Below are 25,172 nucleotides of genomic sequence, written 5' to 3'. Positions count from 1 at the left end.
ATGTGCAAGATGTACTCTTAGCAAAATACAAGACAAGTCGCTGTTCGGCAGGTCTCCTCTAGCTACCAAGTATGAAGTGGATTTTTTTGACTCTCTTTTCTCCCTTTGTGTGCTAATAAATCATAGTTAATAATTTGACCTATAACTCTTCAAATACAGTTGTTAGTCCAGAATAACTGTTGGTGTGCAAATCATTGCAGACTTTTCATTGTAAATATTTGATAAGCAAACTATGTTTGCTAGATCTGTTGGTCTGCCACTGAAATAAGTGGCCAGATTTTCAAAAAGCTTCAACATTTTCCATTATTATGCTTTGATTTTTCATACAGATTTTGGAACTGGATCCTGTAGCCACTACCCTAGCAAGAATGCTCATTAACTTCAATAGGAGTTTTGTCCCAATAAAGAGAGCAGATTGGGCCCCTTCAGTTATGTTGCTCTGAATTTTCATTGCAGTGTACAGATTAAGCATACCTAACTGGTAACAAAATATGTTTGCATGGAATGAGAACTGATAAAAAAATCAGCTTCCCAAACTCAAAGTAAACCTTTGAGGTTCAAAAGAGTATGGTTAATTTCTTGTCTTTTAATTTCAATTTTTGTTTCTGTTGGAAATAAACCACCACAAGGAAAAAAAAATTCTCATGTTATTTCTGACCCATCCAAAGCCACTGAGTGCTGCAAAACTTAAAAGAAAAGCTACTTTTGAAAGATTTTCAGTTGTTTCCAGAACAATAAGACTTTGATAAACTTCAGCTAGCCTTTTGCTATGATTAAGTGTGGTGTTAGTTTCATATTCAACACATCTTCTCTTGGGGAGCTACATTTTACATGGTGAGGTTGTTGGATCCCTAAAGAGATCTTAATTCCCCACTGTTTAGTTAAGTGTTTCCACTACACAGATTTTATTAAAAAACAAAATGCCTAGATTCTGTTGTCATTTACAAGTATGCAACTCTCTATGGATTCAGTGAGAGTACCATCTGTATAAGACAAAGCAGAATTTGGCCCAAAGCATTTTAAACAGTCTGAATGATAATTGCTTTCCCTCAGGTTTCACTTACTTAGTACTAATTTAGATCCTATGAACCAATTTAGTTCTCGAGTTGAAGTCACTGATGGGGTGGGCTTTCCAACAGAAAGGAATACCTGCACAAACGTTGAGTTGATCTGTCCACCGGTCTAAGGAGTTTCTCATTTGTAGAGGAACCATCACCTGTCTGTCCAAGGTGTCTCTGACTGGAGAATAGGTCTTTCCGAACCAACTCTGGAAGCAGCAGAGACATAGACTTGTTTGATCTGTCACTAAGGTGCAAGCTGTCATGTGTTGCAGGAGTTGAAGACAGTTCCTCATTGTGGGTCGAGGACTCCCCATAATTGCTCATATCAGACCTGACAAGATTACAAATCTGTCTAAGGGAAAGTAGGGTCTGGCTGTTAAAAGTCCAAATATGCCCCTATAAACTGTATCTTCCATACAGAGATTAACATGGATGTTTTTACATTCAGCTGCAGACCCAACTCCTGCAAAAGAGCAAGGGGATATGTGGGTGGAAGACAGAACTGCTTCACAGGTACAGCCCTTGTGCAGCCAGTCATTGAGTTATGGGAAGACTAGTATGCTTCTTGTCTGAGTAAAGCAATGACTACTGCCAAGACTTTTGAGAACACTCTTGAGGCTGAGGAAAGGCCAAAGGGAAGTACTTGGTGTTGAAAATGATCCTGTATTATAGTGAAGCATAGATATTCTCTGTGCAGTGCATGTATTGTTATATGGAAACAGGCAGGTTGAGTGTCGAAAACCAGCCCCTTTCTCTAATGAAGGAATTATAGCAGTCACTATCCTGAACTTTTGAGACTTTACAAATGTGTTTAGAAGTCTTAGATTTAAGATCAGTCTCCATCCTTCTTTGGCACAAGGAAATACTTCAAGTAAAATCCCTTGCCACTGTTAGGAGAAGGAACCGGTTCCATTGTTCTTAATTGAAGGAGAGAGTTCACTTCTTGCTGGAGAACCCTAAGCAGAAATAGGAGTCTGACTGGAAGTCTCCTTCATCCTTCTTCAGCCAAAGAAAGGATCACCTGCAGAAAATGGTGCAGAGTACTGTGATACTGGAGGATGGCAGTCCGGAGATCAGGGTCTTGGTACTGAGAGAAGCTCAGTAGCCATGAGGAGTGAGGATACTAGTTCATCTGTTATCAAGAGGTTCTTACTATTTCTGACCTCCTATGGTATCAAATACGGGATTAGTACTGATGTAGTAGTCAAGGCCATGGTCGTCGAAGCCGACAGTACTGCCGATGGTGGGCATACTGAAGTAGACGGTGATGGTACCTGACGCCATTGCTTGCTTGCTACCAAAAGTGCTGCATGCCTGGGTACCGATGGCTGCACTGAATGCACGGGTACAGCCGGGCTGAAGCTGACTGTGCCGGTGCCAGTCTTGAGTGTCTACGTTTGCCCTCCTTGCTGGTAGAAGTTACTGAGGCCCTATCGGAGCTGTCTCCCTCCTTCGAGCTCTGGGACCTTGTGGACCCATCCATATTGGAGGAGAAGTCCTTTGACTCAGTGGTAGTGAGCTGTGAGGTCAAGGGTTTGGAGACTGTAGATCTCGCTGGAGATCTAGACTTTTTTGGAGCTGGCTCCTTAAGATGAGAGTCCGCATCCTTCTTTTTGGAAGCCGTCCCTGAAGCCTCCAAAGTCTTCCCTTTCATAGGGGAAGCCTGAGCTGAAGTAGAAAGGGCACTGATCTGTTTGACACAGATGTATGGGGTGGAGGGGTCGGGTCTCTTGACCTGACTCAGTAGCTGGCGGCAGGGAACATTCCATCATTAGCTGAGTTTAATCTCCCTGTTTTTCCTTGTCCTGTCTCTTGCAGGCGAGGCAGAAGTTGCACTTCTGGGAGACATGGAACTCCCCCAAGCAATGAGCACACTTAGAGTGGCCGTTGCTCATAGCTATAGTCTCTCAGGAGTGTCAATATCTGAAACCTGGCAAGCCAGGTATGCCCTGCCAGGAAAAAAAAAGTCTCCCTGAGGTGAAAGAGAGGAGTAAATCAATCCTCTCATTACTTAGCTAACTAACTAACTAAGCAAAAGAATAAATGGACACAAATCAGACATCAAGCATGATAACATTCAAAAACCAGTCGGAGAACACTTCAACCTCCTTGGACACTCAATAACAGACTTAAAAGTGGCAATTCTTCAATAAAAAAACTTCAGAAACAGACTCCAATGAGAAACTGCAGAACTGGAATTAATTTGCAAACTGGACACCATGAAATTAGGTGAATAAAGACTGGGAGTGGATGGGTCACTACAAAAATTAAAACTAATTTCCCCATGATAATTTCCCCCTACTGTTACTCACACCTTCTTATCAACTGTTTGAAATGAGCCACCCGATTACCACTACAAAAGTGATTTTTCGTCCTGTTGATAGTAGCCCATTTTAATTGAATTGTCTCGTTAGAACTGACACCCCCACTTGGTAAGGCAACTCCCATCTTCTCATGTACTGTTATATACATCTTCCTACTGTATTTTCTACTCCATGTATCTGGTGAAGTGGTTTTAGCTCACAAAAGCGTATGCCTAAATAAATTTGTTAGTCTCTAAGGTGCCACGTTGTTTTTGCTGATATCACGGCTACCACTCTGATAACTAACAACTATAACTATACTAACCATTAACTATAAAAAAAACATCTTAATCACTATAGAAATATTAGAAAAGCTGAGGTACCATCTTGGCAGACACGCTAGGGCTCTGTTTCAGGAAGCGGCAGTTGAGAAGAAACTGAGGGTGGTTCGCCCACTCACCTCTACATAGACTTGGTGTTAGGCACAAGGTTTCATAGGGAGCATGCACGGGCCAAACGGACACTGCTAACTGAAAATCTCTGATCAAGGACTCGAGAGGTACCTGTTCACCTGAAGTGGAGCACTCATAGGGATGGTACTTGAAGAAGAGGGAAGCCTCCATACAGTCCTCCCTATTAAGTGCTTTTGCATGACCCATGCCATCAGTGTGTTGATTGAACCCCAATCAACAGCCTCGTGGTGTAAAAAGCAACTCAAGTAACCATCTCCGATTTTGCTGTCAGATATAGTATTGGATGGAACCTAAGTCATGTTTCTATTTCATTTAGCTATTTTAAAGATATCCCACAATACTTCAGGCTGGAGTGTACTTAAGATAACCTCATTTTCTTACTGAAACTGCAGTAAGTAGAATTAACTTAGTGGAATACGAGAAGATTTCTACGATGTTTGCTTTGCCCAATCAATATGGTATATATGTAAGCAGGGGAATAGTCCCGCTATTGTGGGGAACTTTCCTGGCTTCTGCTCTACCCCGGTGAAGTGGGCTAGTGAAAGGATCTGAGTCCTCGCTCCCACTTCCTTTACCCAGTGGCCTCCGTGCACTTGAGGACCCCCTTCCACTCTCCTGTCTGGCAGAGTCCTCGTAACCTCAACAAGGCTGGGCCCAGAATTCCTGGGGGGCTCGACCCCCAACCCTGCTGTGGTCACCTAGGACAGGGGCTAGGGTGTCCCCACTCCGGGGTACTCTCTCTGCACTGGGCACTTCTCTGACCCACTGACCATTACATACAATTTAAAGCAAATGCAAGTTATTTAATCAACAATTAATTTTAAAAAGAATAAGGGAAAATGGGAAAGGTTAAAGGAAACACATCAGCCCGCTCTGTGGTAGGGAACATCACAAACGGTGTCTCTGGAATGTCCAGGCAGTTCACGGTCTGTTCCTTCTAAGTCCCTGGCCTCCTGCTCAGGCCCTGGCTGTGCTGTAGGGATGCTGTGGGTTGGACACTCGCTCTGGTGGTGGCCACATGCTCTCAGGCTCTAAGTGGTAGGACCCTTCTTCTCAGTGTCGCCTCCGCCCTGTCGGGGTTATGATCCAAGCCTGGCCTGCAGAGCCTCTTGGCTGAGGTGTCTCCCTGTGCTGGGCCCGCTGCCCAGGGTCCCCCTCGGTCTCCCCAGCTGCTCACCACACCCAGCTCCGGACTGCTCCAGCCCCAGCTCCACCACTCTGTCTCTGCGCTGCTGCTGCTGCTCTGCCTCCAGGGCCCTGGGCTGCTTCTTTGGCCCCTCTGGCTCTGGTTGCTGCAGTTCTGCTCCCAGGACAGGCCTGCTCTGCAGGCTGCTTCTGTGACTCTGCTTCCAGCACTGACCTGCTTCATGGGCTGCTTTTCTGGCCCCTCTGGCTCTGGTTGCTGCAGCTCTCCTCCCAGGGAGAGTCTGCTCTCTCTGGGCTGTGCCTCTGGCTTTGTGGCTGCAGTTCTGCTCCCAGGACAGGGTCTGCTCTCTCTGGGCTGCTTTTCTGGTCCCTCTGGATCTGGCAAAGCTCTGCTCCCCAGCTTAGTTGGGCCCCGGCTTTCTCCTTAGCTCGGCCCCACTCTGTCTGATCCAGGCAAATCCAGCTCATACAGAGGACGGGACCTCCCTGGCCTCCTGACTCTCTGATTAACCTGCCTGCCCTCTCATTCAGGCTGACCTGGAGCATTGGCCTCTCCCCATTGTTCCTGGGGACTTTCAGTCTCAGGGTCCTGATTTCCCATAGACCCTTCCCCTTTTAGTACTGGGAGCTAGCCAACCAAAACACCCCCACTGAATGTTAGCAAGGGGGCAACAGTCCCCTTACATATATATGTGCACTGTTCGTAACTCTGCCTGCAAGCTACTATTTACAGTAGTTTGTTAGGGAAATACCAGGAAAGTTATTTTTCAGATATTTCAGTGTATTTCTCAGAAGACTGACAAAAGAGGATAACTTGATTGATACCTGCTCTGCTCTTCACTATCATTGCATTCTCCTTCCTGGAAAATCTGACACAAGTATTCCATAAGCCTTAGCTTGTCAGGAAATTAGAACAGCACCCATCTTTATTTATTTTATGTGTGTTTACATTTATACATTCCTGCAGCTGCTCAATCAGACTTCCTTGCATATTGAAAGGTACATTCTAAGGAATGTTTGGTTAGATTGTTTTCTTTCCTCTTGCATGTCTCAATGAAGTGTTTTGTTCCTTGCTGAGTGACTAAAGTAGGTACAGATTTTGAAAGCCTCTGCCAGGAAATAAATCTTTAGTAGCTCTAAACAAAAACAGTCACTAGCTGCAAAATATGTCAGATTTGCTACCTCAATCACCACCAGCTCCAATGTGTAGTTATGATAAAACAGAATAAAACCTTGTCAGGTAAAGTTAAATTCAGCTTGTTTTTTGGAGAGTGGGGAGGGAAGGGCAGCTCCCATGGAAACCTGAGATAGATTCAGCAGTGACAAACAGTAGTGTAAGCTGATCAGCAGACAGGTGTAAGTGGCAGAGAAGCATAAGATGTAAGAATTTGGCAGTCAGTAAAACGAACAATACATATTAAGGGACTATAAGGAGAGCATTGAACAGAAAAAGCCATTAGCAGGAGGGTTTAGGGCAAGACGGTGAGATCCTGCCTTATCTTAAATCTTCCTATAAATTACTTTTCCTGTTACAATCCTTTCTCCCACCCCCAAATTAGGCACAAATTAGTGTAAGCTGTACCAAAGTCACTTTCTGAGCAATTTACATAACCACTTTGGTCACTGCTGAATTTAGTTCATTGGGTTTATCTTTACACAGTCATGGAGCTGTAATATTCCACCTATACTGCAAGGTATTTCCTGCTCTGCAGGGAGAATTCCATTGAAAAACACTGAATTCCAGTAAAAAAGGCAATCTTCCTTCAGGGCAGGGTAGGATTCGAAAGTTCTGAGTCTGTACCTTAGCGTGCTGTGTAATCTTGGTTAAACTCAGAGGTGCAAAGTGCAAGTTTTTTCTGTAAGTCACTGCCAGCAGTGACTGAAATACTGATAGTTTGAGCTTGTTTTGGCATGACACCCAGTAAGCTCTGACATATATGCAGTAAAGGATTGTCTCCAGACTAGTTTTATTGAGTTGAACAGAGTTTAACAGATGTGGCGCAGGGCGGAGGAGATCTGGTACAATACAGTCTGATCTATTACAGGGATCGGCAACCTTTGGCATGCGGCCTGTCAGAGAAATCTGCTGGCGGGCTGGGACCATTTGTTTATCTGCAGCATCTGCAGGGATCAATCATGTCTACCCACACTGAGGTTCCTAGCACCAGCAACTAACTGGCACTAACTTTTCACAATTGTTATGCTCAGGGATATAAAAACACCACACTGCATGGATCATATCCAGGGAAGAAGACAGGAAAACGGGCTGCCTGTGTCTATCCCACTCCTATACATGGGTGCAGAGCAGGGGATAATCTGATCCTTATTCTATAGGCCCTCTGGCTACTGCCATTGGAGCAGTGTCAATCTCTTGGAAAGCTGTGTGGTCCTATTTTCAACAGATCTGTATTTATTCTTTGGTCAGGGTTGACAGTGGGGGTACATTTGCTAGGTCTTCACTTAGCATCTGAGGGATATAAGGCAAGCAGTTCCTGAGCCTGGAAGGGCTTATTAGCCAGAATTCAAATCCCTGTCAAACTGTTCACTACAGTTTTATTTGTTACTTGAACAACAAATTACACAGAGGGACCTCAATTAGCTATATGTAGCATGAAACAAAAGAGCCTTTATAAACTTCTGAATGCCATACAGAGAGGACCTCTGTTCCGTCAGTGCTGTACAGGAATCTCCTGTTAGATAAATAATGGCTCTCATGCTACCATGAAGGCTGTATCTGAGCTTCTTCTATTTAAACCCATTTCGGGGAGATTTACATAAAATCTGACCAATTTATAAATTGCTCTGGGTGGAAACTCAGTTAATCTTCTTTGATCAAGGAGACAAATTGTTTTGTTTTTTATTTAATGAACTGCCCGAAGCTATATTGCTTATTAAATAGGTGAGAAAAAGTGATACTGATATGCTGCACCATGTAGCAGGCATATAAATTTGGAACACTGGTGCATACAAGGAACTGCAGATCTGAACAAAGCAGGAAGAGGGGTAAACCAATTAGCATCTTTCTTTGTTTCTTGCTAGAGTAAGGCATCAAATGGGAATCTCACATTTGGAAGCAGTTCTGAACTCTGTTACAACTGCTAGATAGAGGAAGTCTTGCAGAAGTTGGGAGGGACCAGCTAAGGCACAGCCAGTGGAGAGTCTGTATGGTGATCATGAATAAAGTCCTAAGGGTTTGGGTAGAGGAAAATGGTACCACAGCATACAGAGAAGGGCAAAATGAATACCTGAGATAACTAAAATATCACCTTGAATAACTAAAATATCACACCCCCTGAATTCATCAGAAACACCTTGGGAAAATTCCCGTTGGTTGAGCAACTGGTTAAAGAACCACCAACACTTGGATGGCAAGAGTATCTTCATCTCAAATATCAAGAGTTAAAAAAAGATGCTCTTGGAAATGCCTGAGAAATACAACACAAAGCACCTCCTTTTGCCACTCATGAGACATGCTGGAGAATTTCACAATTAGTAGATTTTTAGGATCAAAGAATGTAGGCTTAAAGGGTGGAGGGAGCGTACCCAGGAAAATAGAAACTCTGGTCACCAACTGAATGAGCTTCCAGTGTAATGCTGTGGTTGAAAGGGCTAATGTGATCCATGGATATATAAAGAGGGGAATATCAAGTAGGAGTAAGGTGGTTATATTTCCTCAGTATATGGCACTGGTGACACCATGACTGGAATAGTGTTCTAGTTAGTACGTGTTCACACTTCAAAAGAGATACTGAAAAATTCAAAAGGTTCAAAAGAAAGAGCTACAATAGTCTGAGGATGGAAAACATGACTTATAATGAGAGACTTACGGAGGTCAATCTATTTGTCAAAAAGAAGGTTAAGAAGTGACTATACCATGATCTATAAGTACCTACAAGAAAGGGGAGAAGATATGTGACAGCAGAGGACTCTTAGTATAATAAAGGAATAACAAGATCAAATCACTGGAAGTTGAAGCTAGATAAATCCAAATGGAAAATAAGGCTGTCATAAATATAAAGGGAAAGGTAACAAGCTTCCTGTATACAGTACGATAAAATCCCTCCTGGCCAGAGGCACAATATCCTTTTACCTGTACAGGGTTAAGAAACTCAGGTAACCTGGCTGGCACCTGACCAAAAGGACCAATAAAGGGACAAGATACTTTCAAATATAACGGCGGGGGGAGGGGGAGTAGAAGGCTTTGGTCTGTCTGTTCTGTGTGCTTGACGGAGAGAGATCAAGACAGCAAGCAATCCAACTCCATTAGAATTAGTAAGTACTAGCAAGGAAAGGCGTTAATATACTTTTGTTTTAGCTTGTGATTTTCTCTGTGCTGAGAGGAAGGTGTATTCCTGGTTTTCTTTTTGTAACTTTAAAGTTTTTGCCCAGAGGGAAATCCTCTGTATTTTAAATCTGATTGCCCTGTGAGACTAGCTTCCCTTCTAATTTTACAGAGGTGCTTCTTTTACCTTTTTTCTTTCTAATAAAGTTCTGTTTCTTTTAAGAGCCTGACTGATTTCTTTATTGTCCTAAGATCCAGGGGTTTGGGTCTGTGATCACTCTGTAACCAATTGGTTAAGATATTATTCTCCAGCCTCCCCAGGAAAGGGGGTGTAAGGACTTGGGGGGATATTTTGAGGGAATAGGAACTCCAAGTGGTCCTTTCCCTGATTCTTTGTTAAATCACTTGGTGGTGGCAGCATACCCTCCAAGGGCAAAGAGTTTGTGTCTTGGGGAAGTTTTACCCTAAACTGGTAGAAATAAGCTTAGGGGGTCTTTCATGCGGGTCCCCACATCTGTACCCTAGAGTTCAGAGTGGGGAGGGAACACTGACAAAGGCACATATATTTTACAGTAAGGATATATAACCACTGAAACAATTTACAAAGCTTTAGTGGAGACACCATCATTGGAAGTCTTTAAAACATGACAGGATGTCTTCGAAAATATATTTTTTAGTTCAACAACAAGTTATTTGGCCTGATGCTGCAATTACTAAGTGAAATTCTATTGCCAGTCTTATACAGGAGGAGGTCAGACTAGATAAGCATAATGGTACCTTCTGGCCATAAAATATATGAGACATAGCTAGGCTTGTAAGGATTAGATTTTTATGAGTAAGTGTTGGTAAATGTCAATTGCACTGTATACACACAAACACACGGAAAAGTACTTCCATTAATGATTTACAGATAGGCAAGATAAGAAAAATGCTGTTTGAGAATGTATTGGAGTTTGATTTAAGGATATTTAGTTTGTATATTTTGACATGTGATGTTGACAATTTATGTTTCAATTATTATGAAGCTTTAATTTGTTTGATCTGAATGTCCACTGTCATTAAATAGTTATCTGAGACCCCCAACTTCAACTGTGAAAATTTGGAATAGATAAAAATGGAAAAAAATGCTTAAAATCTACATTGATATTATCTGTTGAAATTATAAAAAAATAAAAATCAAATTCTGCTTAGATTAAACAGACATTTAAAGAACTATTTGCTTCTGCCATAGCTCCTTATGCCACTGTATTGACTCTTTTCCTCATTGCCTATAGGACAACAGTTTTTTGTTTCTAAATATACAAACAGTCCAGTGTGTTATTCTGCACTGACATTACATGCACTGATGGTAGTGTTTCAAGAATGTTTTTCTCAATAAGGAAGGAAGAAAAAAAATATTGAAAGAAACAAATCAGACAGCTACAGACATTCTGAATAACATGAACTATGGGAAATCCTGAATAACATGAACTATGGGAAATCCTGCACTGCAGCTAATAAAAAATTAGGGATGGGCCGAAGATCAGGAAGTAATTTTTTCCTGAGTTCAGGGGTGTTTGAATTGGGTCTTCTCTTTAAATAATAATTTTTAAAACTTACACTTACATACCACCTTTTTTCTGAGGACCTCAATGTACTTTACAAGGAAAAGTAAACATTATTACCTCTATTTTATAGATGGGGAAACTGATGCAGTTCAAATTTGACAGTGGCCCTTGCACAACAATGGATGATGCAGCAATTTAAAGTGTGGTTCTGTTCTGAAAAGTGGCTATGTAAAAATGGTACTTTCTTACTTAATAGTTTTGCTTTTTATTCATTAGCCCTGCAGAGCCACAGAAAAATATTGGGGGAGGGAGAAAGAGAGCAAGTCAGGGGGAGATTCCTCCTTTGGCACATTCAACAGAATTTTTACTGAGTTCTAATCAGTGATACCTCTGCAAAACCATTTACAGTAACACTGAAGACCTATTTTTGCCAGCAGAACCTGGATTGTTTGGGATGGTGTGTAAGAAGGAGCAGACAGAGTTTGACTTTCTGAGCCATTTGCATATTGGCAGTCAATAAAATGAGAGTACATTTGATGTGAGTCAATGAAAGCCAATACAGTTGGAGTCCCACAAAGCCATTTCTAAAGAATCCCTTTTGGAGCAGAACCACATTTTTACAGGAAACTGCGTTTATTCAGCCAAACCGCAGCAAATTTCACAAGTTCAGAAGCACTATGAAATGTGTATGGATTTGTTTTTTATCTTTAGCTTTAGCATTTGACATTGCTGAACCTGCTAGATGTAATCTGATGGGGACACTGTCATTGTGCAAGTCTGCTGCAAGAGAATGCTTCCAACTGGCTTAAAAATGGTACAAGAGTTGCGATACCATAATAATACCTAGCTCTTACATATAGTGCTTTTCATCAGTAGACCTCAAAGAACTTTACCATAGGGGGCAGTGTCATTATCCCTGTTTTACAGTGGAAAACTGAGGAACAGATTGAAAGGCCACTGGCAGAGCTAGGAACAGAACCCAGGTATCTTGAGTATGGGGCCAGTGCTCTATCTCCTAAACCACACCGTAATTTAAACAGCCTATTACAAATTAAAATGTTTCCATTGTTAGCTAAAGCCTTATTAATTCAGGTTGGGCTGTCTCACTGTCCGTCTCCAGATACTTCTGCTGTCAGGAAACAGCTGTGAAACCCATAGGCAAGGTGTAGGTGTGATTCTCTACCAGCAAAACCACGTGGGAGAAATTTATCTACTCCTCCCTATGCCCAGAATGGGCTCAGGAGCACAGATATTTCATGCCAGCCAAAAAATATCCCGCTAATTTTCCAAAACATTTGAATTAGATACGGGGGATTAGATGTGGAGTACAGACCTGGATCAGAAGTTCTGCAGAGCTGTGGGGATGTGTCTGGATCAAGGTGAAGATTCACATCCACGTTTAAGAGTTTACCCCTGGGATTTTCAAAGGAAGCCTAAGGGAGTTAGGCATCCAAATAAGTGTCCCAATGACATACAATGGATTCTGGATGTCTAACACATCAATTATATTTATTACAGTAGTGCTTATGGCCCAACAAGAAAGAGGCCCCATTTTGCTAGGCACTTTATAAACACAGAGCACGAGACAGTCCCTGTTCTCAAGAGCTTACAGTCTAAAATAGACAAGACAGACACAGGCTTGGGGAAAGGGTAGAACGCATAAGCAAAATGAACAAATTTGCCAAGGTGAATCCTAAACATGGCCCTTTTAAAAAACATTCAGTAGACGAGGAAAAGATAAGTAAACTGTAATTCATTTGCAGAAGCTGACCTCAGAAGTATATTTACCTTGGATTGGACTCCTCTGAAACCATTTAAGAGTTAACCGAGTAAAGGGCAAAGCCACTGCATCTGAATCATAAACAGGAATCTTGCACCCTGTAGCAGAATTGCTTCATTACTGTAGACATTATTATAGCGTGTGTTGTTGTTATTGTTTGCTACTACTTAAGTATTACCTAGGCAACCAGAAAGACCTGAATGCCTTACAAAAGGTAAAGGACACAATACTACTGTTCAAATAGTTTCAGCTGTTGTTACACAGGAATACAGAAACTACTGTACTAGATTAGAGCGGTGGTTCATGTAATCTGTTATTCTGTTTCTGACAGTGACTAATACCAGAAGCTTCAGAGGGCTTAGGTCCTAAAACATGAGGGGTTATAGCCCTACTTTTTCCCCCCCATTGCCTACCTAATGCAACTGTGGATGTTCTCAGTGTCTATACATTTAACCATTCCTTCTTTAAATCCTATGCTCTTGAACTTAATAGGCCTTAAAGCAGATGATGCATGGCAAAACTGACGTCTAATTAACATCTAAGAGTAAATTGTTGAACAAATGTTCAACAACGGAAGTTGGTCCAATTTACCTCACTGCCTTGTCTCTCAAAAACAATGGATTAGCACTTTGGGACCTAATGTCTTATTGTATAATCCCTTTGCATGTTTTCTATCATGTCTCCTCTCAATGAGATTTCAGGTCAATGATATACCCACTCAACACAAGACAAAAAGACTATTGACAAGACATTTCAACATGAGGAAAAGTCTCCTAAGTCTTACAGCCTTCATAATAAAAATCAATGTAAACAGAGTGGATTCCACTTATTAGCAACCTCTAGGTTCCCAGCAAAAAGTTTCATTATCTGGAAGTTACCAATAAGTGGAAGGAAGGTTTGCAGGGTAGCAGCCAGGGAAGGAAGTGCTAGCACATTCTGAGCTCGCCTCCCAGTGCCAGGGCAGGGAGCTCTCGGAGACTGCAGGGAGAAGTACAGTGCAACCCCAGCACTTCCTTCTCTGGCTGCAGACCTGCAAACTGGCATTGGGCTAAAGCCTTCTGAAAAATTGTTAATAAGCAGCTTGTCTTTTGCCAGTATCTGAGTCCTGTTAACACTGAACTCAATGGGATGGGATCATTTCCTGGCAAAATGTTGCTATCAACCTAAATTGTTGATACTGGGATTACTATTAACCGGCACCCACTTTATATAGTGGGAACTAACTTTGGACTTTTATAGTCAATAGCAAAAGAGGTCATTAAGATATAGAGGGCCAAATTTTATTCTCAGAAAAGTGTACACAACACTTTGGAAATTCATGCATGAAATTTAGAGCAGAATTTGACCCACAGTGCAAAGAGGCCTCAATCTTGTCTGTGTGTGTGTACCCAAACCATCGTGTGCATGATATTTATGTATTACCACTTATGCACACAACTAACAATTTATCTAAGCAAATCACATTTTAATCTGTGCCTGATTTGTGCATGCTAACAGGCGTGTGTGTGTGCGTGTGCAAATTCTATCATTTTTTATGCACAAGTGCAAATACTGTGCCTATAATGTTTAATGTCACAAAGAAGACAGTGTTTGAGGGCCTAAAATCTACTTTTACCCTAGTTTTCATAGCTGGATGTGGATGTATACCTTTGAAATGTATTTTCAGCTACAGGGGTGTGGTTAAACTCCTTTGGATACATTCCAATAAACACAACTGGGGGCAGAATGGGGGTGGGGGAAAGGATCTTCAGTAGTCAGTCATTTTGGCACCTTTCCAAACACAGCATTTCCATGCTTTTTTTTTCCCCACAGCAGTTTTTACATCTTTCCTTGTGTTTATTAAAATCCATTTGTGCAGGGAAAAATATGACACTTACATTGGCGAAAAAGAGTGGGTACAGCTAACTTATTTTTTCACTTTTACCAAACAGCAAAAGACAGTGCACAATAAGCCTCAGACCAGCGAGATTTGCACTGTGAATAAAGTGCAAATCAAAAGGTCCAAGGGGAAACCCTTTGGGTAATCAAGGATTTGAATAATGGAAGGTGCCAAATCTGCAGATTTATGAGTGCACAGCCAACAAGTTCTATCATGCAGGAAACTGTCCAGTTTACTCAATGCCACCTGACTTATGGGAAGGAAGACTGAGGACCAGAGAAGGAACTGAGGTGGTGGAGATCTGAGCTGACCTCAGCCCTTCAATTTAAAAGCTGCTGTACATTAAACTTTGTGTGTATGTCAGGGACTAAGCTGGCTAATGGTCTCAAGTGGATAAAGGTTTCAGCCACCACAACTCTCTACTTTCTGGGCTCCCTGACTTGAAGAAACAGCACTGGACAAGCCACATCCATTTATGAAAGCCCTGTTATCTGACACTGGATTGGGAACATGACTGTGGGGTTCTGGATAACTGAACTTCTGATAATGGTGGATGCACTGTATCAAGAAACACACTTAAGTTAAATATGCTATCTTGTTGGCATAACTCCCACTGTTCAGAGAACACCAGAGGTTTGATAAAGAGAAGCAAAACCAAGTTTATGCAATCATATACCATCACACAAACCACCTGACATACAAACTGTTGTATGCAAAATTAGGCTGGAAATCTCATGACGACAGATTATCTCATGAGATTTTTATCGGTTCCTCTTAATACTGTGGTACTTCCATTTGCGGACCCCGCGGACATCAGGAAATGTAAAAAAAGAAATCAACCAAAATGTTTCAAATCTCAATAAAAGGTTCAGACTGAAGCAGGATAAAGGTTTTGATCAGGCCTTATTTTCTATGAACCCATTCTGATCATCCTAAGTAACAAGTAATGTAATAAGGCTGCAGAGTTCAATGTATGTTCAGCTTGATTTTCACAGGTGTTGAGCACCTGGGGCTAGTAGGAGATGTTTGCGATAGCCACCTCTGAATCTCACCACTTAATCCTTATTTCTTTTCTTGAACGAACATACTTAAACGTAACCACACTCAACTTATTTTGAACTTTCAAGAAGTAGCATCTGTTTATTTGATTTTTAGTTTTTGTTAGATTCTCTGAACCCCATGTTCCTTACATGACCCAAAAACAGAAACACCAAAACACACAGGTTATGCTTGCATTATTCCCAACTTAGCCAAAGCAAGGAGATGCTGGAAATCTTACAAGGAATATTATTTCTAGTCTGACTTCCAAACTGGATGGTTCTCTGTAAGCATCAGATAAACAGCCAAATCTTTTCTGTGCTTATCTGAATGAAACCAAACTTCTTACACTTTTGTGGTCCACCCAATTTATACAGCTAATAAGAAAGGAATCCTAAAAGGATGCAGAAAGACCAGATAGATGGACCAACTTCTGTTGGTGAAAGAGACTAGCTTTTGAGCTACACAGAGCTCTTCTTCAGGTCCAGTTGGTTATGTGTAAGGAAGGCTCCGGGAGACTAATCTCGAAGAATTCTTGGTTCCTGGCACAGTAAGTGGATGAAAAACAATGCTGCTTGTTTACACTAAAAGTTATTACATTTTCTCTAGTTTGTATCTTGTTTACACAGACAATTGACTGCAATGGGTGCATAAATGTAACCAAGAGTAGTATCTGATCCTGCGTGATTATATCACATCACTTTTTCTCTGTGAAACATACAGGAATTAACCTGTGTAGGTTAGGTCAAAGTCACAGCACCATGTGTCTGCTCAGCTCCTTTATGTACATCAGTTAGAAATCAGCCCAACAACCCCGCAAAATCCTTTGTTAGTTTAACTAATCTCTTTAGATTCTTATGCATGTGTAAGAAAAAACATTCTGAAAGACTGAAGTCACACCAAATATAACGGGTAATGACATGGAGATGGGAAGTTCTGTTTAGTCTTAGACAAAACATTACATTAAGTTGGAGTTCAGGCTAAGAGTACACATCAGTAAGTTAAGGGTAACAAAAAATTTACAGGTTTTGTAACCTGGGAAAATTCAGATATTAGGCTGAACTTAAAAGAAATCCAAACATAGAAAGGTGCAAAAATGCACAGGTTAGGCCTTAAAACAACCTTAAATAAGAGACCTTATGACAGTGGAGGCCTGGTACAGCTCTTCCCTGCTGTGCCCCTGAAATGACTCCTATGCCAGGGAAGATGGGGGCACCTTTTACAGGAGCTGCTTACACCAGGTTTACATTAGAATAGATTTATGGCCAACCAAAAGAATTCTTTTCTGGTCATTTACAACAAGATCACACTAAACTGACCCTTTCCCTTTCCCTCAGCAATCATTGATTGGAAACAACCATGCAATATGAAAGACTGTTTATTTAAACTCATAATATCCCTGAATTTGCTAGGATGTGATTTGACTTGAGCAAAGCCATCCTTTGCGTCACTTGACAGAGGAATGACAATTATTGTGCTCTCCTCACATGCAGACAGTGCCTAAATAAATTGCAAAAACTGTACCCAAAAATCTGATAATACTATTTTGATAGATTAGTAAATTAGTAAATTATTATTGTGCAGGCACAATGATGATTGTGCATTATCAATTGCTTGCTCTGGCACTGCACAGAGTACTTAACAAGGGTGAACTTTACCTCTCTCTGCAGATGACCTGCACAAGGCCAGATGTGGGAGGCTTCTATACAGGGGTGTGTTTCAATCTAAAGGAAAAATGGAAGTATGGTTCTTACCATGTTCAGTTCTGTACATCTCAGGTGGGCTACTGATCTGTTGACCAGGTGGACTCATTTGGAGGTAATGTGGGGGACATTTCACTGGAAGAGAAAGAAAATCAAACAACCCTTTTCCATAAATTTGAGATGCTAAAAGTAACACATTCATGAAAAGTAAATGATGAAGACGTTTCCTCACCATATGGTGTCTCTGGTGACACTGGAAAAGCTGGGGTTGGTGGAACAGCTTCATTCCCATTTTTGGTTGGTGAGAAGATTCCCCTGTCTACTTCATCTAGGTCTTCCTGGTAACGTGCCACATTCATCTAGAAGAGGTGAAAAACAACAAAATGAGTGTGTGGCAAATCTCATCAAGCCTCTATAGTACAGCGGGCCATTTTTCATCAGATTATACAAGATTTCATATAATCTGATCCACTTTTCCAATGGAGAGATCTCAGCACACCAAAGACACTGACTCACACACACACACACACACACACACACACACACAGAGAGATGGATGTCCCAGTCTATGTTAAAGTCTTTTTCTGATGAATATGACTGTTCTGTTCTTATATCCAGTGACTGTCAGGGATGGCAAATCATGCACAAAACCCCATAATATGCTCAACTTCTGCTTATCAACGTGGGAATTTGTAACCTGACTCTGCTCCTGAATTTGAGATTCTATGCTGGCCATTCATTCACCCGTTCTTGAATAATTCTTTCTTATTTACCTCTTTGGTCTCCCCTACAGCAATTCGTGATCCTGGATTTACAGCCTGGTCTATAGCAGTAGTTTTCATCCAGCCACACCTGGTATATGGTGGCTGCCCTGGAACATCATTGTCATACTGTCCAAGACTTAACTTCCTTATTCTTCCCCCTGATTCGTCTCCTGGTGAACCTGTTGCAGCAAATAAATAAATAATACAACAATAAATAAACACACACACAAGATCTTAGTTTCATTAGGCCTACTACATGGTGCCAGTCAAGTAATTTACCACAATATCTTTAACAATACTGATTGACAGTCTTCAGTCACCCGTGAGGTTTCCCAGTTACTTGCTTATAACAACAGAGGAAGATGCTTGGTTAGATTCAACCTGGCTGACCCAGGTTGTTACATATTGTATTTGCAAAGTGCTCTGAGTTCTAGAAGGCTGGGCAATATTTCCATTGCTGCCCTTTCTAGAAAGATTAAGCTGGGAGAGGTCAGTTTTATCTGTGGATGGAATCCCACCAGTAGAGGTTGTTTATGGTATCCAATGGCAACACCTTCTGAACATGCCAACCAGGTTTTGGAGGTGAAGTCACAGCTGCTGCCCAGTGCTGTGATCTCCCAGATAGATAGACTGACAGACTTTTAGCCACCAGAGGCCCTGCGCCCTGCTGATACCAAGTGTGAATCTAGCTCATATGTATATCATCAAATATGGTGCATTTACAGTATTTGTACTGAAAAATATTCACAACAGCTAGACTATTATGTATGTAACAAAGAAAAGTCACATCCTTCTGATGACTGAGGAATGAAGCATTGCAGAATAAACCAAGACAGTAAACTGATAATAGAGGGTGAGTGAGGAGTAGCATCTGTTTAAAAAAAAAAAAATTCGGAAAGTGGCTATGGAAGCAATCCCTATTTCATCATTATTGTGGGAATTCAAGACACCAAAAGGATGCTACAGGAGTTCTTGCTGATTAGTCAGCATAAAAAGAATAAATGTCTAATGCAGTACTTGAGATACTACTGAGTGCTGCAGCTGAAATTGCATATACTCCTAAAAAGTCTAACGATGTCTCTTAAAATACTTCATAAAACATTCCTGAATTTCCAAGGGAGCCTATTCTGATTGTTCTGCATCATTTGAGATTAAGCTTTTCTGTGATAGTTTCCAACTTTAATCTAATTACTTGGGGCATGAAAGGACTTCTAAAAGACATCCTAAGCAGTGAGCAGTGCCAGACTCACACTGGGATTTGACACAGTGCACTACATCTAAATGAGCAGTTGGATCTGGAATATGCATTCTCCAAACAGAATGTACTTTACGGACACATCCATTTTCTAGTCTGTAATTGCTGGCAATAATAGAAATATGAGATCCATCAGACAGCAGAAAAATTTGCACTACAGCGTATCTTAACTTTCATTAGTGTAGCAAGGTGTGACCACACTGTATCAATACACATTTAAAAAAAACAAAACCAACCATGCCTGATATCACAAACAGGCGTTATACAGAAAAAGAATATTTTACGCAACATTAAAACATTGACTGGGCTCCCAGTGCAATACAGAAGGAATTAAGAGTCAGATTCTGCTTAAATATACATGTGCAGCTTCTATATATACATACACATCACTGGAAACTGGAGGCTGATAATCAAAGGCAGAATGTCTCCCACAAGTTATACCGTGGGATTTGCATAAGGGCTCAGCGTTGTCCAACTCTGCTCCCACGGAAATCAATGTATGTTTTGCCATTGACTTCAGTAACAGTAATTAGGTCAATGCTCACCACTTTTGAAAAATCCTACCCCTATCATATAACTTCTAAAATTAGCAGCCAGGCTTACCCAAAACATGCTAACACACTCAGCTTCATCTCATCTATATTAAAATCTGAACATTCTACGACAAGCTGTTTTTGAAATATGGCTTTAAAAATAATTAAGACTTTGGGCATGGAAATACCTGGAGATATAGAGCGCCGGGAGTTAAACCAGCCCTTGGAGACAGCAGCAGGGAAAGCGCTGCCATGTGTTCACACTGTCAGCTGCAAGCGCAGTGGTGTAGCCACATTAGTAGCTCTTGCAACACCACAGAGAGCAGTGCATTGTGGTAGCTATCCTAGTATGCAAGGGGCTGCAGCATGCTTTTCAAATGTGCGTGTGTAGAGTGTGAGAGGGAGTGTGTTGTGTGTATGTGGAGGGAGAAACAGTGTGTTTAGGGGGGCAGAGAGTGTGTCAGCCTGCTGTCTTGTAAGTTCAGACAGCGGCAGGGAGAAGAGGGAAACCCCAACATCAGCCTCCACCCCTGCCTCTCTCTCACACATACCTGCCTCTGCAGCAGGAGCATTCCACAGTAATGGTTTGCTTTGTCACGGAGCAGATAAGCATGCTGGCTGTCAGAAATGGAGCTTTGAAAGAGGATATCCGCATGTCTGCAGCCGAGTTCAAAACAATGACCAGAGTGACCACTTGACTTCAAGGGATTATGGGACATTTCCAGAGGCCAATCACAGTGCAGTAATGCAAAATGTTGTCTACGCTGACACCCCGGTGTTTCAGCCAGGGCGCAGCAAGCTCTATGCCTCTCGTGGAGGTGGACTACCAGGAGCGCTCAACTGCAGAGTCCAGGTGCTCTACGTTCCTTGCCAGTGCGGACACCTCAGGAGTTAGGGCGCCTGGGGCTGACTTAATGCGCTCTAACTTGCAAGTGTAGCCAAGGCCTTTGCAAAATGGAAATACTGCTCACATTTTAAAGAGCCATGTCACAAAAACAACGTATCCATTAAACTCAAAATTTTAGAAACAAACTCGCTCTCCTCCAGCTAGAATCCATGACTGTAGAATTTCAGAAAGAAAAAGATTTTTGAAAATCTCCCTCTGCAAGCTCAATTTCCCCTTATCACTTACTCAAAGGCAGAAGGTGCCCAACTCTCATTGACTTTCCAAGGCACCTAATTTCCCTTTGTGCCTTTGAAAATCTATAACTTCACAGACAGGGAATTATAACCACTTTGCAGACTCATCTTGAGTGATTCTAAGTGCCCTCTGAAAAATCCCAATGTGTCCAAAATTTCTACTGGACCCAGAGCCAGCACTAGGCATAAGCAGACTAACTAACTGCTTAGGGCCCCGCGCAGTTCAAGGGACCACCCCATCCACTTTTTATTATAAGTATTTGCCTGTTTTAGAATTGGGGGGTGGCAAAAATATTCCTGTTTAGGGACCCCAATGGGCTAGCATCAGTCCTGACTGAAACTGAGGGTGCTCAGGCCTATAGGGGTGTTCAGCATTTTGTAGGATCAGACTCTTCACCAAAGAAGTCATTGTCATTCCAATAGTGATACTACTTAGCATTTATGCTATGCTGGATGGTGCCCCTTCTCTCTTCCATCCATTTTCCAACCATCAACTAATTAGTTAAAGATTTACTAACGTCATTCTAAAATCTTAACATATTTTTTGCACTGGACATTTCCTTGTTTTGTTTTAAAAGCTGAATAAAGGATGGTTTATGTTCATTTAACCCCAAAATGTCTCAATGGATTTTGCTTATAACCTTAATAAGAGCTGTATTTCATCCATGAGATTAATAAGGTAACTTCTATGAAGCCACATATGTGGTTCACAGAGGGCCACATGTGCATAGTCGATATGAACAGAGACTTCACAGAAGTTAGACATTTTGTCAGCATAAGCTGCAACGCTTGTGAGTGTCATAAAACCCATACATTATAAGCTTCCCCAGAATATCCCATCACAGCAGTTACAAGCTCTTCTTCTGACACATAGCTCATAGGTCTTAAACTTTCTGGCAGAGCTACTGGTTTAAAAAGAAAAAGAAAAGATTGCAGTGAGAACCCAGAGTTGTTCTGTGAAAACTATTGAAAAGACCCATTTTTATTCTTCTCCACCATGTGTCCAGAACTGTGAAGGCTCTGAAACTAGGTAGGTAAACTTCAGGGCTCCACCTTGTGGAACATGGGAAAATATTCTACAAGGAAATGTTTGCTATTTTTGATGAAAAGTGATTTAATGCGATGACTGATATGGACAAAACATTATCTAAGTTAGACTAGAGGATGCAGAGAGACAAATGGAGAGAGATGGGGAGTAAAATGCAATGGGAGCTGGCATGGAACTGGGCAAAGCCTGGGCAAGTATTTTGAATGTAATGATGAAAGAAAGGAAAAGCCATAGAAGGAATTTACAGGAGTAATGTGATCAGAGCATGCCACAGTAAGATGACCCGTACTGAACAGTATTATGAAGCTTTTCCAAAGCTTCCCCATTTAAGGCATCGGGCATTTGTTTATTTACAATTATCTGTTTTTAAAAAAATTGCATTCTTCAATTAACAAGGTGTAAAGTGCTCTGAGTCAAGAGTTGCTGGAATAACTTTTCCTTTGGTCACCTCATTTACTATTCTTCCTTATAATTTGTCTTAAAAGCTTGGCAGAGCTTCAGACCTAACCCAGAACTGCGTGTTTATTTTTGAGAGTGCTTTTTGTATACTGTTTGTTTCCTTCCCCGTCCCCCACCCCCCAGCTAGATACAGATATTATTTATCTTTGTAAAGATCAAATAATAGTGTTCCTCAGAATTGGCACCAGGCCAGTGCCAGATGGTTATCATTTTGCTAAGGATACATCTAATGGTAGGATGGCTGGTGGTAAAAAGTTTATCTGTGGTATTTTAACTGCTTAGCTTTCTTGGAGCACTACCATTTAAAAAAAAAAACTGTCTGCAAAGGCTGGTTAACAGCATTGCTTTACTTGATGCATTAGTAGTTATCTGGGCTAAACTACAAGAACTGTATTCATTCCATAGTACTAAGCTAGGTTTCTATTTTATCTCCATGTATGTTAAATTTCTGATTACTGCATGTACAATGGCCACCATTAAGAAGTCAACATTTACTATCAGTTACCACAATGACAACTGAGATAAGAGAGTGTCTGGTTGTTTCCCCTTGATCCATAGGGTCTGTGGGCTAGCCCCAGAGACAGTTCTGTATAGGGGTGCAAGGAAGATAATACTGTCACCTTTAGATGGACCAGTTCAGGAGGACGCTCTTCAGGTAGACCCTTTCAATGATTTTTTTCTCCCTTAGGTTTTCCATTGGGAGGTAGGGAAAGATAATCATCAGGCCCAAATTGTCCTTATAGTTACAACAGGAAATAACTGTGGATGACTTTTTAATAGTGACTACTGTAGCTGGCAGTGGTACAGGTCAGCGGCACAGAGCATCAAGGTAAGGAAAATATAGTTCTGCCAGATATCACAAACTTTTAAAAGCCTTCTCCTGTTTGTGAAAACAGTTAACCAACAGCCTCACGCAAAGCCCAGCAAAGTTAAGAGGGATCCTTAACTTCAGTGGGCTTTGTGCAACTGCATACATTCATCTTCATTGTTCTGAAATTGGATTTTTGGAACAAATCATTAAAAAGAACAAAGTTGGGTGAAAAAACACATTTTTATTCATTTGGGGTGAAATTCATCTCCGCAGAGGGGCCTGTACCCCCTTTAAGCCCTATTTTGAGGATTTAAATGGGATGTGAGTGGCACATAGGCCTTGTGCCACCCACCTCCACAGGGGGATAATTTCTCTCCAGGACACTAAACAGTCTTGGTTTAATTTACATTACTAAGTATCACTTTTCCCTTTCTAAAAATCTTTTTACAAGAGCAATTTATCAAAGGAAAGCTAATTACACCTGACAAAGGACACTTTGAACAACTGTTTTCAGTATGTTGGGAACCAAACCACTCACACGGGAATCAATGGCATAACAGCATTTCTTGGTTGAAAATCTCTTAACTTTCACTTTCCCTAGGTTGCCACTACAAATAAATGACAATTTAGCCGTTACATAGAATTTGCTCATCTGTAGGCCTCATGGAATAGGACCCCGTTGCGCTGTATTCCAATTCAGCACCTTTAATAAGATGGCAGGGTTTCCCTTCCCACTTGTGTACACATACGCATGCACAAACACAGACAGACAGTGACACACACACACACTGTAGTTTTCCAGTTGAGGGCATACATCTAAATTAAGTTATTGCTTATAAAATATATATGTAAATATAGAAATACCACCAACTTCACTTCCAAGTTCAACCGTAAAACTGTTTTTATAGTTTATTTTTACAAAGTAAATTACAATAGGGAGGTTAAACTGAGCATGTTTTCTTTTTCCCTACTGATAAATTTTTAGCAAGGTTTCTGAGCAGGAAGAAGGGGGTTCCGAATCTTTCTACTAAATTATAGAATATTTTAGTGGTCACCACTGTGGAATGAAGCTATAGGTCAAATTAAACATGGAGAAATAATGTAGCAAACTCCCTTATAATCTTGTTTTTTTAATCCAGTCACAAATAAACAATCACCAATCAAGTTTTTTATAGTACAGATGAATTTTGTTGATTTATACTTAGCCATTAAAGTTGTCAACTCTCTTTAAATTTACAGTCATCTCAGGGAAACAAAGCTGTATTTGGTTTAAAGTTTTAAAAACTGCCATCATTTTTAAGTGCTCCTAAGTCATATTATTCAGCATATATGGTTTATGTATTGAACAAATGTGTGTTTAGAGTGGTTTCTTCATTAGCACCTTTCAGCCTGTGTTTTGCACAGCTGGAGTGCATTAAGTCTTTCTTGACACAATAAAATATTGTTGATTATAAAAAATTACAGGCGTAAGCTAGAATTGACAAGGCCAAGAAAAAAATCAACATAAGTGCTTTTTGCACAGACATGAGAGACCCTCTCTCCTGACACTGTAACTCACTGCCTAAATGAAATTCCTGAATGGTGTAAATGGAGACTTACTTCCAATACTAAAGCACTTACATTTCCAATGGAGACTTACTTCCAGTACTTCCTCTTCCATAACTATTGTACATGGCAATTTTTGGTTCAAATGCTTTTATAGGTATGTGATGATACTGTGGAACAGATCTGACATACAGCATGAATTGTAATACAATATAGGGAACTTGGTGGTGTTTGCATATGAAGGTTCATTTAATTAAGAAATCCAAATATTATTAAGAACATGTTCTGCTCTACAAGTTCCTATTTATATTTCTTTGTCTAATCCACCTAAATGCAGTTCCCAGTGAAATAACTGCACAGATGAATAATGTCATCTTATTCTCTGAAGATATTTAAATCTTATGT

General features: G+C 41.0%; 1 protein-coding gene across 1 annotated transcript in view; it reads right to left on the bottom strand.

Moving 5' to 3' along the window:
* The window catches only part of TNS3 (tensin 3), a 152,166-nt gene that overhangs the window by 48,640 nt on the left and 78,354 nt on the right, over positions 1–25,172 (bottom strand). The window contains exons 13-15 of the mRNA XM_077809212.1: positions 17,986–18,155; positions 17,445–17,571; positions 17,264–17,347 (exon numbers count right to left, since the gene is read on the bottom strand). Of these exons, the coding sequence (XP_077665338.1) occupies positions 17,264–17,347; positions 17,445–17,571; positions 17,986–18,155 (381 nt within the window). The remainder of the gene's footprint in view (positions 1–17,263; positions 17,348–17,444; positions 17,572–17,985; positions 18,156–25,172) is intronic.

This window comes from Eretmochelys imbricata, chromosome 2 (assembly GCF_965152235.1).
Source record: "Eretmochelys imbricata isolate rEreImb1 chromosome 2, rEreImb1.hap1, whole genome shotgun sequence".
Classification (NCBI taxonomy): domain Eukaryota; kingdom Metazoa; phylum Chordata; order Testudines; family Cheloniidae; genus Eretmochelys; species Eretmochelys imbricata.
Note: the sequence above shows the minus strand (reverse complement) of the source record. Positions and strands in the feature narration are given on the sequence as shown.